The sequence below is a fragment of the Meles meles genome, chromosome 6, assembly GCF_922984935.1.
Source record: "Meles meles chromosome 6, mMelMel3.1 paternal haplotype, whole genome shotgun sequence".
Classification (NCBI taxonomy): domain Eukaryota; kingdom Metazoa; phylum Chordata; class Mammalia; order Carnivora; family Mustelidae; genus Meles; species Meles meles.
Window position 1 is genome coordinate 88553749 of NC_060071.1, and position 18715 is coordinate 88572463.

At 36.9% G+C, this 18715-nt stretch overlaps 1 protein-coding gene across 2 annotated transcripts in view; it reads left to right on the forward strand.

Annotated features, from left to right (window-relative positions):
• SRP54 (signal recognition particle 54) overlaps window positions 1-18715 on the forward strand; it is a 45949-nt gene that overhangs the window by 5936 nt on the left and 21298 nt on the right. For both annotated transcript variants that reach the window (XM_046009614.1, XM_046009613.1), the window contains 6 exons: window positions 3739-3849; window positions 8653-8744; window positions 9690-9774; window positions 13750-13854; window positions 15711-15777; window positions 15858-15915. In XM_046009614.1, the coding sequence (XP_045865570.1) occupies window positions 3772-3849; window positions 8653-8744; window positions 9690-9774; window positions 13750-13854; window positions 15711-15777; window positions 15858-15915 (485 nt within the window). In that variant the 5' untranslated portion in view covers window positions 3739-3771. The remainder of the gene's footprint in view (window positions 1-3738; window positions 3850-8652; window positions 8745-9689; window positions 9775-13749; window positions 13855-15710; window positions 15778-15857; window positions 15916-18715) is intronic.

The following is an 18715-nucleotide window of genomic DNA, read 5'->3' on the forward strand; positions in this document are numbered from 1 at the left end:
ATTGGTGGTCTTTTTTTTTCTAACTCTTCATATTTTTTTTTTTTAATATGTAACATATTATTTGTTTCAGGGGTACAGGTCTGTGATTGATCAGTCTTACACAATTCACAGCACTCACCACAACACATACCCTCCCCAGTGTCCATCACCCAATCACCCCATCCCCCTCACCCCACCCCAGCAGCCCTCTGTTTCCTGTAGTTAAGAGTCTCTTATGGTTTGTCTCCCTCTCTGGTTTCATCTTGTTTCATTTCTTCCTCTCTTCTCCTGTGATCCTCTGCCTTGTTTCTTAAATTCCACATATCAGTGAGATCATAGGATAATTATCTTTCTCTGATTGACTTATTTCACTTAGCAGAATACCCTCTAGTTCCATCCATGTCATTACAGATGGCAAGATTCCTATTTTTAATGGCTGCATAATACTCCATTTAATATATATACCCTATCTTTATCCATTCATCTGTCAATGGATATCTGAGCTCTTTCCATAGTTTGGTTTTTGTGGGCATTACTGCTATAAACATTGGGGTGCAGGTGCCCCTTCATATCACTACATCTATATCTTTGGGCTAAATACCCAGTAGTGCAATTGCTGGGTTGTAGGGTAGCTCTATTTTTAACTTTCTGAGGAACCTCCTTACTGTTTTCCGGAGTGGCTGTATGTTACTGGTCTTAAAAAAGATATTTGTGGGCGCCTGGGTGGCTCAGTGGGTTAAGCCGCTGCCTTAGGCTCAGGTCATGATCTCAGGGTCCTGGGATCGAGTCCCGCATCGGGCTCTCTGCTCAGCAGGGGGCCTGCTTCCCTCTCTCTCTCTGCCTGCCTCTCTGCCTACTTGTGATCTCTTTCTGTCAAGTAAATAAATAAAACCTTAAAAAAAAAAAGACATTTGTAAGGCCTTTCATAACTTTTGTTCCCTATCTTGCTTTGTTCCTAAAGTCTTAAATATATTCCTTCATAAAGTTCATTTTTAATAAGGGCTCAGTATATACTTCTGAGGATACATAAAGCAGTGAGTTCATAGGAGGGAGCAAAAGGCAAAAGTCCCTGCCCTCATGTAGCTTACATTTCAATTGGGGGATATTACAGACCACAAACAAAATAAGTAAATCATATGTTATTTGATAATGAGACAACAGAAAAAAATAAAGGGAAGGGAGACTGTGCATTTAAACAAGAGATAGAGAAGACCTTATTGAGAGAAACTGCATCTAGACAGCAATCTGAAGGTGATGAGGCAGGGAGCTGTCTTTCTCCTTGTCAGCCAGGAGGAGATCATGACCTGAGGTAGTCAAGGAGGTCAGTGTGATTAAAATGGAGTGTGTGAATTTGGGAGTGCCTTACAGTCCATTTTGCATTTTGAGGACTTTACCGCTGCATGAAAGAGGAAGTCATTGAAATTTTGAGGAGAATCCTAATATCAGAGTTTTCAGGAACACATCCTTGGAAATTGCACAGATAATACCCTATAAATAAAAGGTATTACTAGATATCATTATTCCTTTACGGAAATGTATGTTTTTATAAACAGGCAAATATATCAAAAAATTTGCTGCCAATAAGTACTTACATGAGGAAAAATGTATTAGAAAACTTCACAGAAGTATTTTTAGTTTAAAGGATCAGTCAATGTAGGAAGATAGGTTTATTTTTAAGAGTTAACTAATAATAGCTTTTTAAAATGGAGGATGATATGTTTATGTCTAAAAAAGTAAATTGTGGTGTCATAATGAGGATTATATCACTCTGGGTAACACAGTGGCAAAGGAGATGAACTGAAACATCTGGTTCTTATTTTTTACCTCAAGAATGTTTACTTAAGCAATAATAATTTAGTATGACGAGTATGGGATAAGAAACAAAAAGTGCTGGATCTTGTCTGTGAAGTAAGCATGTAACTGTAAACAATTTATGGTAAGCACATTTTTTTTCAATTCCATCAAATTGTTAGTAATTTTTTAGGTTCTAAATTACCTAGTTTTACCTGAGTGGAAGTGTACTGTCTAATTTAGAGTTCAGCCTGGAACATCTCTTTGCCAGTGATAGGTCCTTGAGTGCATTTCCTTTCCTCCTCCTTTTGACTCCCCTCCTCTTCTCTTTCTCTATTTTGAATGAGTCAGCAATTTAGTCCTTCTATTTCTCTCATTTTTAATCACCTGTGTACTCTTTTTATAAGAATCTAGTCTTGATTATCTTGGTTGACTAGTTAACTCGGAAGAGTTACTAACATCATTGTTTTGAACACTGAGCTTTTCTGCTGAATTTGCATCTATCAGATGTCTGATACTTCTTAACCTGGTTTCAGGCTCTTCACAACCTGTATTTCCTTTTAATTAGCTAGCCATTGTTCTGACTAGAATATTTTATTTACTGCCTTCCAGATAATACATACTTAGTAATCTCTTAAGTCCACGTATAAGGCATACGTAAGGTATAGTATGTCCCATGCTTTTCTATGTCTCCGTTTCTGCTCATGCCTTATCATCTTCTTCCAGTTCTTTTTTGTCTTCTTCTCTTATCCACGTTCTACTTATATTTCAGGATCAAATTCATATTCAAACTTCTCTGTAAAGCTTGTTCTATCTACTTGAGCCTGTGTTTTCTTTCTTTTGAATTTTTACAGAAATGGTCATTGGCAGTTGATCATAAAGTTTTATTGCAGCTTTGAACTAGTACTTTACTGGTATTAGTCAAGGGTCTCCACAGAAACAGAACAATAGGATGTGTGTGTGTGTGTGCGTGTAAAGAAATTTATTATAAGGAATTGGCTATGTGATCATGGAGGCTGACAAGTCCCAAGATCCTCCAGGTTGGCAAGTTGGAGACCCAGGAGAGCTGAGTGAGTGGTGTAGTTCCATTTCGAAGGCTGGCAGGCTTGAGACCCAGGAAGAGCTGGTGTTTCATGTGAATCTGGAGGTTGGAGAAAACCGATATCCCAGTTCGATGGCAGTCAGACAAAAGGAATTCTCTTTATATTTATTTGCTGCACATTCCTGTGTTTTGTCTTGCCTGTTAGTAGATAAGCACCTTGAGGCCAGGGACTGCCTGTCCTATTTGCTTGCTTACCACCCATGAGCCCTTGCATGGTATAAGGACTTAGATGTGGTAGGTACATCTGCATACTTTCTAAAACCTTAAGATTTTAGAGCTGGAAAGGGCCTTTGAGGTCCTTGTTTTAGAGTTGGGGAATCAAGAACAGCTTTAAAATAGGAAAGTAAGTAATATACCCCTTTCTTTGGGTGTTAGAAGAATAAGATGAGCTAATGTAATGTGTGTGAAAAGTGAATTGTCTTATTAATTAAAACCCTTTTTTTCCTTTGGCTTAGAGCATGAATCAGTATAGTTTACAGAGTCCTTTAATGTGGTAAATTGGACAATATTTCTGGGTGGAGATTTCACCTTTTTTCTTCTCTTTTTCAGACTCACATATATGTCCAAAATGTCCATATTCGCATAGATGTTTGGATTTGAGATTGTATCATTATTGCCTCAAAGCATTTTATTTGAATGTTGAATTTGCTGATTTGTATAGAATAGTCCAATTAGGTATTCAAACTTAAGGCATCATAATCAATGAGTAGCTTTAGGACACATTGAGGCTGCAGATTGAGGCTATAGAAGTTATAGTATCTAAACATTATAGTAGTTTAATTTGAATTAAATTCTTCAGAAGTCTTCAATTATGAGAACTAGTATTGATTATTTTTCAAATGTTTTTATTTATTGTTTTTCCTTAGATTTTCTTGTAATCATATCTTAAAGCCTTCAAGATGGTACTAGCAGACCTTGGAAGAAAAATAACATCAGCATTACGCTCATTGAGCAATGCCACCATTATCAATGAAGAGGTATGTAAAATGTGTGAAATATATATGATTGCACATTATTACTAGCATCGGGGCATGAATTATTAGTAATCTCTATGTTTATATTTGTTTTGATGTAGATTTAATAACTGTAGATAAAAATTTAAAGCTGGATACACTACATGGTGTTTTTTATTGAGTTGACTATCTTACTATTTTACTTTCTATAAAGAATTATAAAAAAGGAAACAAAACCCCCCAAATCTTAACTAACATGTAAAAATGGCATACATTTTTTGTTTTGAAAATGGCTTAGAGGGTGCCTGGGTGACTCAGTGGGTTAAGCCTCTGCTTTCGGCTCAGGTCATGATCTCAGGGTCCTGGGATTGAGCCCCGCATCGGGCTCTCTGCTCAGCAGGGAGCCTGCTCCCCCCCTCCCCCCCGCCTGCCTCTCTGCCTATTTGTGATCTCTCTCTGTCAAATAAATAAATAAAATCTTAAAAAAAAAAAAAAAGGCTTAGATCTGGAGACATAGGCCTGAAACTTCAGCGTCCAGCTTCTTTCTTCTTGGGTAGACATGTGCACATCTCATCTTTTTCTTCTTCACTTTTTATTCAGCTTTCTCATAGAAGACTGGTATTTTCATGTTATCTACTTTGATTTTCTCTGAAATCCTTACTCAGTTTTTTTTGCTTTTGTTTGTTTTTGTTCTTTAGTTTTTGTAAGCTGACTCCTTATATGGTACCTGAAGTACTCTTCCTCCTGGCGCTCTTGTTTTCAGTTTAAAATATTTCTTTTTCAGGCAACCCTCTCGGGTCCCTCCCTCGGGAGCTTTTACCGTTGCTTTGTTATTGCTCAATAAACCTTTTACTGCCTACCAAAAAAAAAAAAAAAAAAAATCGTTATTCCCTCCCATACCTTGTATCTTAATGATTTGTCAATTGAAGAAGATGAGAGTCCCCAAGTACACTTTATATTTTGTGGTACCAATGGAAAAGTACTGAATTTGGTTTTAGAAGACCTCGTTAGCCACCTGCTTAGTAGCTTGTGATAGAAATCTGGGCAAGTTAGCTTCAGATTCCTTAATGTATAAAGTGAGAAAACAGCATTTAACTTACAAGGTGCTTTTAAGGATCAAATTAAATAATAGATTAAAAAAGTACTTTCTAGGGGCACCTGGTGGCTCAGTCAGTTAAGCATCTGACCCTTGATTTCAGCTCAGGTCATGATGTTGGGTTTGTGAGACTGAGCCCCACCTTAGGCTCTGTGCTGGACACGGGGCCTGGTTGGGAATCTCTTTCTCCCTCTCTCTAAGGAAAAAGAAGTGCTTTCTAACTTGGAGGTTTGGAAAAAAAATTTTTTTTTTGAACTAAAAAAAACTTTTATTCTAGTGTAGTTAATATACTGTGTATATTAGTTTCAGGTATACAATACAGTGATTCACTAGTTCTGTACCTTACTCATTGCTCACTGAAAAAAAAAATCTAATGCAGAATTTGCTATCAATACCTTAATAAGTTAATGGTATTAAATAATTTTGGGACCATCTTTGAGTTCGGCAGTCCATCCTTTCAGTTAACAGCAACAGGAAGTCAGTTCCATATGTTTATTTTCCGAAAAGCCAGGATTAGTATCTTTTTTCTAATTCCTCATCTGGGTTTTTTCCTAATAATTATTATTAAATGATAAATCATAATTTAAACCATTGTGCAGTCTTTGGCATTCAGAATAAATAAAACAGCAGCCTTCCAAACAGTTTCCCCTGTTGTGTAACCCTTATGCTGTTTATGTTTATAGTAGAGAAAAATGAAACCAGGGAGAAGAGCTTGGTGGGAAGTATAGTAACAGCTGTTGCTTGTATTGGCAACTTCTCTGCTCTTAGTACTGCACTGCTAGGGAATTAACAAGAAGAAATCTCTCTAATGAAAGATCAGTTCCATTTTTATCAGACTCCATTAATAAGAGATAGATCTGATGAGCCTCTGCAGGATGTATGAAGTGAGTTGAAGGTGGGAATTATTCAAGAAATATTCCAGGGCCCATTTTATTTTTCAAGATTTTATTGTTGAGGCACCTGGGTGGCTCAGTTGGTTAAGTGTCTGCCTTCAACTCAGGTCATGATCCCAGGGTCCTGGGATTGAGCCCCATGTCATTGGGCTCCCTGCTCAGCCAAGAGTCTGCTTCTCCCTCTCCCTCTGCCCCTCTCCCTGCCTGTGGTCTCTCTTTCTTTCTCTCAAATAAATAAAATCTTAAAAAAAAAAAAAAAAAAAAGCTATGCAGCCATCAAGAGAAACGAAATCTTGCCATTTGCAATGACATGGATGGAACTAGAGGGTATTATGCTAAGTGAAATAAGTCAATCAGAGAAAGCCAATTATCATGTGATCTCTCTGATATGAGGAATTTGAGAGGTAGGGTGAGGGGTCTTGGTGGGTAGGGAGGGGAAAAAAATGAAACAATATGGAATGGGGAGGGAGACAAACCAGAAGAGACTCTTTTTTTTTTCTGTGTACATTATTTTTTAATAAACGTATAATGTATTTTTATCCCCAGGGGTACAGGTCTGTGAATCGCCAGGTTTACACACTTCACAGCACTCACCATAGCACATACCCTCCCCGATGTCCTAACCCCACCCCCCAACTCCCGACAACCCCCCAGCAACCCTCAGTTTGTTTTGTGAGATTTAAGAGTCACTTATGATTTGTTCCCTCCCAATCCCATCTTGTTTCATTTATTCTTTTCCTACCCCCCAAACCCCCCACATTGCATCTCCACTTCCTCATATCAGGGAGATCATGTGATAGTTGTCTTTCTCTGATTGGCTTATTTCGCTAAGCATAATACCCTCTAGTTCCATCCACATCCTTGCAAATGGCAAGATTTCATTTCTTTTGACAGCTGCATAGTATTCCATTGTGTATATATACCACATCTTCTTTATCCATTCATCTGTGACGGACATCTAGGTTCTTTCCATAGTTTGGCTATTGTGGACATTGCTGCTATAAACATTCGGGTGCACGTGCCCCTTTGGATCACTAAGTTTGTATCTTTAGGGTAAATACCCAGTAGTGCAATTGCTGGGTGATAGGGTAGCTCTATTTTCAACTTTTTGAGGAACCTCCATGCTGTTTTCCAGAGTGGTTGCACCAACTTGCATTCCCACCAACAGTGTAGGAGGTTTCCCCTTTCTCCACATCCTCACCCGCATCTGTCATTTCCTGACTTGTTAATTTTCGCCATTCTGACTGGTGTGAAGTGGTATCTCATTGTGGTTTTGATTTCTATTTCCCTGATGCCCAGCGATGTGGAGCACTTTTAAACGTGTCTGTTGGCCATCTGGATGTCTTCTTTGCAGAAATGTCTGTTCCTGTCCTCTGCCCATTTCATGATTGGATTATTTGTTTTTTGGGTGTTGAGTTTGCTAAGCTCTTTATAGATTTTGGATACTAGCTCTTTATCTGATACCATAAGAGACTCTTAATCTCACAAAACAAACTGAGGGTTGCTGGGGGGAGGGATAGGGTGGCTGGGTTATGGACATTGGGGAGGGTATGTGCTATGGTGAGTGCTGTGAAATGTGTAAGCCTGATGATTCACACCTGTACCCCTGGGGCAAATAATACATTACATGTTAATTAAATCAAAAAATCAAAAGATTTTACTTTTGAGTTAATCTCTACACCCATTGTGGGGCTCGAACTCATAACCACGAGATCAGGAGTCACATGCTATAACTGACTGAGCCCGCCAACAGTGCCCCAGGGCCTGCATTTTTGCAGACTTTTTGCTGGCGTCAGGGATATAGCAGTGACAAACGGACTAAAATCCCTGCCCTCATGGAGCTCACAGGTTAGTGTGTAAACCCTTATTTACCTGAGCAACAAAAACTTCATCTTTTTTAAAGACTTTATAGTTAAGACCTTTTAACCCCAGTACCTTGTAACTCAGCAAATATGTGATGATAGTGAGTTATTAATGGAGGATAGTTTTCTTTTCAACTTTGTTCCTCTGCTGTGAGTGGACATAGTAAGACTGCTAGGTCAGACTGGGTCAGTTTCTTCTGTTGCATTTTCCTCCTACTAGTCCAATTAAGCAGATATTGTGAATATAAAGTGCTGTGTATCAGCAACAGAAGGCGTTCAATGGCAACATGGATTGCATGGTAACTTTCTTAGGCTTACATATTGTCTTTACTATTGTTACTTTAATATAGGAATAAAATTGTGATAATACTTGGTTGAATAGAGCTAAATGGAATATCTTTTTAAAAAAATTAACATATAATGCATTATGTGTTTCAGAGGTACAGGTCTGTGATTCATCAGTCTTACACAACTCCTAGAGTTCAACCACAACGCATACCCTCCCCAGTGTCCATCACCCAGCCTCCCCACCCCTCCCCTCTGGCAACCCTCAGTTTGTTTCCTATCATTAAGAGTGTCTTATGGTTTGTCTCCCTCTCTGGTTTCATTTTGTTTCATTTTTCCCTCTTCCCCATGATCCTCTGCCTTATCTCCTAAATTCCGCATTATCAGTGAGATCATGTGATAATTGTCTTTCTCTGATTGACTTATTTCGCTTAGGGTAATACCCTCTAGTTCCATCCACATCATTGCAAATGGCAAGATTTCAACTAAATGGCATATCTTATTTTGACAAACTGATTAGACATTTTCTAAGATTATCTCTCTGAGGCTAACTGAGAAAATTTTTTTTTCTCTAACAGTGTAGTATTGTTTTTATTAAGCTATGGTAGTATATGATGACCGATCATCCGTTGTTTTTATACGCTTGAAATGACACACTAGGAGTGCTAAATTTTTATGTATTTATTTGCAGGTATTAAATGCTATGCTAAAAGAAGTATGTACAGCATTATTGGAAGCAGATGTTAATATTAAACTAGTGAAGCAACTAAGAGAAAATGTAAAGTAAGTTAAATTAATCAGGTAAAAACCAGGCAAACTAAATTTAGTTTACTGGGTTGAAGAGCTAACTAGAAAAGTCTGCTATATCATGAAACATTTCTGCCATACAGCATTTGAAAAGAACAGAACTCATATGTTGCAAGACTGCTTTGATAGTGTGTTTCCATAATGATGTTTCAAAGAATAAACTACATGTGGCTTTCATTTAATTATGGATTTCTTTCCATTTTACTACTACTTTATTTGGATGGATTCAATCTTATGCAATATAGTATTTTAATAGAAAAGCCTTTTAACAATTCTTCATAGAAAAGTGGCGCCATTTTAATCCTCTTCAGGCTTAAGATGACATTAATCATCCTCCTTCATTATTGGAGAATTGTATTCATTCTTGTTCTCCTCTTGGTTTTTCTGCCTGTATTTGAATGAAGGAGTAATGTGTGTCGTCTTGGTTACTGTGTTCTTTGGGAGAGGCACTGACTGGGGCAGGCCATATAGAATACAGGCACCTCATTTAACTGTTGGACTCCTAGCCCTTGTCATGTTCAGGCCATTTCTCCTTTTCATATTGTTAGACTAGATAATAAATCTAGAACTACTGACATTTAAGTATTTAGAACTAGAGAAAAAATCCTATTCTCTGCTGTGTGTGAATATGTATAAAGTACATATGCTGTAAAAATAAAATTACTTTGCAGTGATATGGGGACAAATTGATATTTTGACTTTCAAAAGAAAGCCTTAAAAAACTAACCATGGTCTTATGTCTAATATTTCATGGTAAATTCTTCCATAGATTTATGAATCTGTAGTAATTTTATACATGTTAATCAGAAGACTTAGTGTGAATGATTGAATATTTTTACAATTTTTTGGAGCAGAAACTTTTTTTCAGAGTGGCTTAACTGGCTTTTCTCTCTCCTCCCCACAAAAACCATCATCATGAAGGTCTGCTATTGATCTTGAAGAGATGGCATCTGGTCTTAACAAAAGAAAAATGATTCAGCACGCTGTATTTAAAGAACTTGTGAAGGTAAAAGTATCAGGATTGTGCTATATGATTCTCCATGGACTCCAGTGTGTAAAAATACATTAGCACCGCAAATAGGAATACTGTTTCAGAATATTTTTAATGTCTTTATAGAATATTCCTCTATTAAAAATATTAATTGAAGGATTATTAACTTTTCTAAAGGGGCCTAGTTTTGTTATAGAGTTTTCTGAGTACAAAGTTCTGAGTATAGATATGAAATGCCAGTACTGTTCCTGTAAAAATTCCCAAAGCTGGGTTACAAAAGGTAGAACTACACTACAGATAAATTGATGGAAGGCCTCTCCTGAGTTTATATCCTTTTTAATATCAGATTCTGCCTATTGAAGGTCTTACTTTTGTACGGAAAGTCACTCTTGACAAGTGTTCTTTTCTGAAGAGTTTATTGTTTCCAGAATTCCCTTTGAAAAGATCAGATATCCCAACTCTTGTCTAGATTATGAGCAATTAGTGAAATTTTATTTTGCAAGTAGTAAATACAGCCTATGGCCTGGCATCACCTTAGAACTGATACTGCTGCTGTGGCCATGAAAATTATGGTGAAAATCTGGGGCACCTGGGTGGCTCAGTGGGTTAAAGCCTCTGCCTTCGGCTCAGGTCATGATCCCGGGGTCCTGGGATCGAGCCCCACATCGGGCTCTCTGCCCTGCAGGGAGCCTGCTTCCTCCTCTCTCTCTGCCTGTCTCTCTGCCTAGTTGTGATTTCTGTCTGTTAAATAAATAAAATATTTTAAAAAAAATTATGGTGAAAATCTTAGAGCTTTAAAAAATATGTATGGGTCCAGTGGTAGGGGGCAAAAAAAGGGAAGGAACTGAAAAAAATTTTTTTAGAGGAACAGATGTCTGCTAGTGGTCTTCCAGTATTTTTCCATTTATTTTTTCATTTTTTAATAGTTTCATATACTCCTTTGGTTTCAGCAGAGCTGATTGTTGATACTTTGAAAAAGTCTAGTATCTCAGATGGTTGTATCATTTCATATAGTCTATTATAGACTAATTAATAAAAAAAAGAAAATCAGACCTTAAAGAGGTCAGAGACTTTTTCCAGTCATACTTATCAGTTTGCAGTTGAGAAAAATGAGACAGTAAGTGGCAGGCACAGGTCTGATCGCCAAACTCCTTGTAGGGCTCCTCATTTATTTCCAGTTTGCTTTTCATCCAGCCCCGAGGTCAGTGCTGGTTTAGTGAAAATTTCTGTTTTTAGGGTTTGGCATCTGTAGGCAATTCTGGTGCATTAACTGCTTTGTTAAGAAGCATTTTTTGAGTACCCGCTTTATTTTCAGCAATATGTCAGATGCTGCTGATAGAGATAAATTAGACTGGTCCCTATACTCAGAAGCATATAGTCTAGAGCAGTAATGTACAAAACAAGATCAAAACTTTTCATAACAATACTAAGACATTATTTGCCTTTTGTATTGTTTGATATTTGTGCCAGTAGTGCAAAAGCAATGGTGGGTAAAATTCCCTAGCATGAATCAAGGTCGGAGTACCGAACTATACTAGTAGTCTTTATACTTTTTACTACTACACACTTGTTGTAGGGGGGATGTGAAGCTGTTTTACTTAAGAATGCTCTTGATATCACAGACCTGTATCCCTGAAACAAATAATACACTATATGTTAATTTAAAAAAAAGAATGCCCTTGATGGAGCAGTAGAAGTTATTAGTTGTATTAAATCTTAACCTCTGAGTATATACATCTTTGTACGATTTTGTGGCATGAAATGGGAAGTACATAGAAAGCTCTTTTGCTGCATACTGAAATTTGATGGTTGTCTTGAGGAAGAGACATGTGTGATTATTTGAGTGCAAGCTGAGCTAACTGCTGCTTTCATAAAACACCGTTTTTATGTGAACAAACAACAGAGAGATAATCTGTGGTAATTCAGACTTGAATAAGATTTTCAAGTAAAGTGCACCTGTCACTTTAAGGCAAATAACTGTATTGTGGCTAGTGAAAAAATTTGAGCTTTCCAGTGAAAACTAGAAACTTGGGGTGCCTGGTTGGCTCAGTGGGTTAAGCCTCTGCCTTCGGCTCAGGTCATGATCTCAGGGTCCTGGGATCGAGCCCCCCAATCAGGCTCTCTGCTCAGCAAGGAGCCTGCCCTCCGCTCCCCTGCCTGCCTCTCTGACTACATGTGATCTCTCTCTGTCAAATAAATAAATAAAATCTTAAAAAAAAAGAAAACTAGAAACTTGTATCTCCACCATGAGTTTGACAGGATCCCAGTACACTTCTGATGAGATCGGTGTTGATATAATAAATTTTCTTGTTGTGTCATGAAATTTGTCAGTGACTAATATATGATGATATAAAATCATGCACCAGCATAAGGTGCATTCAAAGTGTAAGATAGAATAACAGATTTTAATGGAATGGAGTATGGAGTTTATATGGTTTCAGATTCTACATTGCAACTAACCTTAAGAACTACTATAATTATAAAGGAATCCTGAGACTGAAAAGTACTGCTGTTTTAGGGTACAGGAGGAATAGAAGTTAGATTTATAAAATAATTAGTTACTAAAACACATATGTTCCAAATTTAGATTCATAGAGTGCTGAGTGCTTCTGCTATGAGATATGGAGATCGGAGGTGAATGTAGGGTAGTGTGAGTATCTGAAAGGATCTAGAGGGAGGGAGAGTGAATTTATGTTTAAGATCAATTGTGCCTATTTCAGAAGTTTCCTTAAAGCTAGGCCTGTGCCTGGGAAAGAGATAACAAAATGTGTTCTCTTTTCCTGCTTTTGCTACCACATAGCTTTCCTTGAAATTCAGGTATAATACAGACCGTGTGACCTTATGGTATCGTCTCACATAGGTCTTGCGAACTTTTTCTTAAGGACTAGATAGTTTAGGCTTTGTGGGCCATATGATTTCTGTTGCAGCGATCCCACTCTGCTGCTGTAGCACAAAAGTAGTAAATGAATGGACATGGCAATGTTCCATAAAAACTTTATTCACAGATAGTTTGCTGGTCTCTGATCTAGGGCATTAACTGCAATTATGGCTTTTATTATGATGTGGAGATACATTCTTCCAGCTCTCAACAACTGACTTGCAAAGGAATTGTTTTTTTTTAAATGAACTCATGTATATCATTTGGGGGCTGTCCATATATGAACCTTAATTTCCCACTGACTCATGAAATTGGCGATTATTTTTTACTGGCTCTCTAAATATAACAACTTCACAGAACAGTAGGTCTTTGGCATTGGAAAATTTGACATCTGACTGACCTGGAATATCTTTCACATGCAATTTGTAATTTTGCTCATACATAAACATTTATTAAACTGAACATGAAGATAGGTGTCCCAATATGGCAGCTATTAACCCCATGTAGTTACTGAGCACTTGTAATGTAGTTATTCCGCATTGAGATATGCTGTAAGTATGAAAAAGATGCCAAATTTGAAGACCTCTGTGGGGAAAAGGAATATAATATATCTCATTAATTTTTAAATGTAGATTATGTGTTAAAATTACAGCATTTTAATATATCGGATTAAATAAAGTATTAAAATTATTATCACTTATTTTCATTTTCTTTAATGTCATTGCTAGCAATTTAAAAGTTCACATGTAGCCTGTACCTATATTTTTATATTTCTGTAGTGCTGATGTAGATTGCTCCTGTAGCTCAAACTTGGTCTCACTGTTCACATTCCAGATTATTCTAAAAAAAAAGTCTTGAGATCCTTTCTCTGAATTGGTTTGGGAGTATAGGTTTGCTTATGAATTTACAGTGGATTATTTTATATTCTTAAATTTCACTATGTGTGTACAAAGGGAAATAGTAAATTTGTATTAGAATGGTAGGATTATTGTTGCCTCTTATACTAAAATGTCTTTAAATTATTTTTACAATTTAGAATTTGTGGAGAGAGGGGTTTTGAACATAAGCATATGTTAACCTGATTTTATTTTTATTTTATTTTTGATACCTAGCTTGTAGACCCTGGAGTTAAAGCGTGGACACCCACTAAAGGAAAACAGAATGTGATCATGTTTGTTGGATTGCAAGGGAGTGGTAAAACAACAACATGTTCAAAGGTAAATTGTACTTAGTCTCAAAAAAGAGTCATGGAGGGGCGCCTGAGTGGCTCAGTGGGTTAAAGCTTCTGCCTTCGGCTCAGGTCATGATCCCGGGGTCCTGGGATAGAGCCCCGCATCGGGCTCTCTGCTCCGCAGGGAGCCTGCTTCCTCCTCCCTCTCTGCCTCCCTCTCTGCCTGCCTCTCTGCCTAGTTGTGATTTCTTCCTGTCAAATTAAAAAAAAAAAAAAAAAGTCATGGAGAAGAGATGTTTTGTATAAATCAAGTTTTATGTTAAAACCAGGCTAATATTGTTGCTTTACAATTTTCTGTTACTCAGTATATTATTATGTTTTTGTAATAGCTTTTTGTACAGTAAGAAGGAATCCCAGAGTCTCCCTTATGGTTGTTTTTTGTAAGAATGGAAGACTTTTATATAACTATGCTGTTTCTTTTACCAAAGAGACTGGCCTATCCTTTAAGGAAGTGAGGATATGATTTTTGGAGAAGAGAACATGGAAAGTTTACCGTATTTCCCATGGTTCAAGGCTCCCTCTGTACAGTGTCCCACACAGCATAATCTAGATCTTCATTTTACATATCCTTCTACTGATTTTTAATTCATTATACCACCTCTTTCTCCAGAATTGTATGCCTCGGGTTTGTTACCAGATTTTGTTTCACAAGCCTCAGTTATGTTATAGTCTAGAAAAAAGAGAAAAGGATTATTTCTTAGAAGGTTATGTTATTGTTTGTTTTTATTAAATAACATTAATAGTAGTAATATTTTTCACTATGGTCATATATTGCTTGATCATTTTATATCCTTTGAATGTTACTAGATGGCAGTTAGAATTTAAACTTGTTAACAAATTTGCTGTATTCAATAATGTAATAATACATTATATTAATATAATATAATAAAAGTATATACATACATATATAATATAAAAAATTAATAATAAAAATTATTAATATAATAAAAGTATATATATAATATTAAAAAAGTAATAATAGGGGCACCTGGGTGGCTCAGTTGGTTGAGTGTCTGACTCTGGATTTCTGCTCAGGTCATGATCTCAGGGTCGTGAGATTGAGCCCCGTGTCAGGCTCTGCCTGTGTGTGACACACACAGACACACAATGGAATATTATTCAGCCATAAAAAGAATGAAATCTTGCCATTTGCTATGACATGGATGGAATATTATGCTAAGTGAAATAAGTCAGAGAAAGGCAAATACCATATGATTTCACTCATATGTGGAATTTATTTTTTTAAAGATTTTTTATTATTTTTTTGACAGGGAGACACAGTGAGACAGTGAACACAAACAGGGGGAGTGGGAGAGGGAGAAGCAGGCTTCCCACCAAGCAGGGGGCCCAATATGGGGCCAGATCCCAGGACCCTGGAATCCTGACCTGAGTTGAAGGCAGATGCTTAACTGACTGAGCCACCTAGGTGCCCCTCATATGTGGAATTTAAAAACGAACCAAACAAAGGGGATAGAAAAGAGAGACACAAACCAAGAAATAGACCCTTAATTATAGAGCGCAAACTGCTGCTTACCAGAGGCGAGGTGGGTGGGGGATGGGTGACACAGGTGATGGAGATTAAGGAGTGCATTTGCTGTGATGAGCACCAGGTGCTGTATGGACATGTGGAATCACTATATTGTACCCCTGAAACCAATATTACACTGTATGTTAACTGACTGGAATTTCAAACAAAAACTTAAAACAATGTAATAATACTACTTTCAGGAGAATGTGAAGAGTTTTACTTTAATCTTCAAATAACAAGGATAAACAGAAAAAGTTGTGTGTATAATAATTAGTTGTTATTGATACTCTATTTTTTAAATGTTCTTTTCCCAGTTAGCATATTATTACCAGAGGAAAGGTTGGAAGACCTGTTTGATATGTGCAGACACATTCAGAGCAGGTAATGTGTTGAAATTTGAAAACCGTTCTCTGAAATTTTTATTTTCAAATTTTAGGACTCATTAACTCTTTATCTTATAGGTGCTTTTGACCAACTAAAACAGAATGCTACCAAAGCAAGAATTCCATTCTATGGAAGGTGGGTTTCTGGTTTTTATTTTGGTACTCCCTCATGTGTCTCATCTTGTCTGAGCTTTTATTTTATGCTATCTGGTCACATTTTAATATTTACTTAGAAGTTTGAATCTTTGGGGCACCTGGGTGGCTCAGTGGGTTCAGCTTCTGCCTTCAGCTCAGGTCATGATCTCAGGGTCCTGGGATTGAGCCCCGCATAGGGCTCTCTGCTCAGTGGGGAGTCTGCTTCCCCCTCTCTTTCTCTGCCTGCCTCTCTGCCTGCTTGTGATCTCTCTCTCTCTGTCAAATAAATAAATAAAAATCTTTTTTTTTTTTTTTTTATAGATTTTATTTATTTATTTATTTGACGGAGAGAGAGATCACAAGTAGGGAGAGAGGCAGGCAGAGAGGAGGAAGCAGGCTCCCTGCGGAGCAGAGAGCCCGATGCGGGGCTCGATCCCAGGACCCCGAGATCATGACCTGAGCCGAAGGCAGCGGCTCAATCCACTGAGCCACCCAGGCGCCCCATAAATAAAAATCTTTAAAAAAAAAAAAGTTTCGATCTTCTTGGAACAAAGTGGGGATATAATTAATAAATTGTTATTTTTTATTATTATAACATGACTGTTCTGATCCAGCCTGATAGATCAAAGTGGACATTGTTTAGTTTACAATCTGCCTGTACTTACCATCCTGTCTTGTATGCTTTCTCACTTGCTTCCCTATTCCTACTGTTTCTTTTAAGTCCTATCTGAAGCATTCCTGGATTAAACACACTGGGGAATTCCATACTGTCTTTTCTTTAGTACATAATTTTAAAAAGCTTGTGTTTGATCATCCTAAAATAGCTTAGAATTTATAATTATCTCAGAGAGAGAGTCTCATCATTGCAGTCTTTCATTTGATAGAGTAGTTCAGTTAGGAGTTTATACATGTTAGAATGATTATTGAAAAGAATCAAGTCTAGATTGAATTTAGGACTTTTTCAGGGGGTAGCATTTTTCTTATCATTATTCATATAATTGGTTTCTTAGAAAGTTAAGCTAAAATTGGAGGTAATGTAATGAATGATATCATTTTGTTAGTCATTGCCCTCTCCTTTTTGGCTAGCCAGAAATGCTAATGAACTTTGGCTTATCCTATATTCTTTATTAAAAATTTTTTTTCTTTCAGGTTTTTTTTTATGATTTCTAATAGGTAGATTAGAGAATAAATGTTAGGAATTTTATTTTTAGGATAAGAACTATTTCTAATAATAGATATAAAAATCAAGTGATAAGAAAATATCAAGGGATAATACAGTTATATCCTTAGAGTTCAAAATTTGTAAATAATTTAGCTGATAATTAACTATTGGTCAGAGCCAGAGCATGTTTTAAACAGTATTCTCCATTGCATTAATTAAATAATTTCTCCTTTGCTCATGTAAATTTAAGAAACATAATACAGGGGCGCCTGGGTGGCTCAGTGGGTTAAAGCCTCTGCCTTTCGCTCAGGTCATGATCCCAGAGTCCTGGGATCGAGCCCCGCGTCGGGCTCTCTGCTTGGCAGGAAGCCTGCCTCCTCCTCTCTCTTCTCTCTGCCTGCCTCTCTCCCTACTTATGATCTCTATCTGTCAAATAAATAAAATCTTAAAAATAAAAAAGAAACATAATACACGTATGTTGTAAAGTATTAGTGATCGTTGTTTCCTCTGGGAGGACTGAAGGGCGTGGGACTGAGGAAGAATTTGAACTGCATCTCTGCTGTTCAGTTTACATATTAGCATCTATTTTGGGGGGGATATATATAGAACTGTTTGATATATTATCTTTTGTTCTGTATTTTTAAAAAAATCTGTATTGCTTAAAATTTTTGAAGAAGTGAAAGCACTAACACTTTCACTTCCCAGTTTTTAGCAAGTCCACCTGTGCTGTTTTTCTTTTTTTTTTTTAAGATTTTATTTATTTATTTGACAGACAGAGATCACAAGTAGGCGAGAGGCAGGCAGAAAGAGAGGAGGAAACAGGCTCCCCGCTGAGCAGAGAGCTGGATTCGGGTCTCTATCCTAGGACCCTGGGATCATGACCTGGGCTGAAGGCAGAGGCTTTAACCCATGGAGCCACCTAGGCGCCCCCTTGTGCTGTTTTTCAATGTCATTACAAATGAATACACGGATATACTTAGATAATTTTAAATTGAAATGGAGTCTGTAGTGCTTTTGTACTTTGTTGTGATAATGGTTATATGTAAATTTGTCAAAACTCATCAAAATGAACACTTAAAATGGTGTGTCTTACTGTGTATCAGTAGACCACTATAGAGTTGATTACAAATGGGATCTTATTGACAAGATTGTGATTACTCTTGGGAGTGAGTGTGGTGCTGGTCTGTTGTTTCTTGATCTGGGTGTGTTTGCTTTGTGAAAATTCACTGAGTTTACAGTTTGTGCAACTTTTCCATATAAATACTATACTTCGTTAACACATTTTTTTTAAAAATGGGATCTTAATAATTCTGGAATAGGCCATATACTGTTTAAGGTAATTCTTTTTTATGACATCATTGCAGTTCCATTGTATACTTGTATATGATATGTTTCTTTGTACATTTATAAATTTTAATTGTTTTTAACATTTAAAAATAGCTGGTAATGGTAATCTCTCTTTTTTTTTCCCAACATTCTCTTGCCTATTCTCACCTGTTTATTTTCCTAGATTAAATTTTAAAATTCCCTATTAAGTTAAAAAATCTCCCTAAATTTTGATTGAGGCCAATTAACTTAGTAGAGAACTGACACCTTTACTATATTTGTTTTGTTGAGTTTGAGAACGTCCTATGTCATT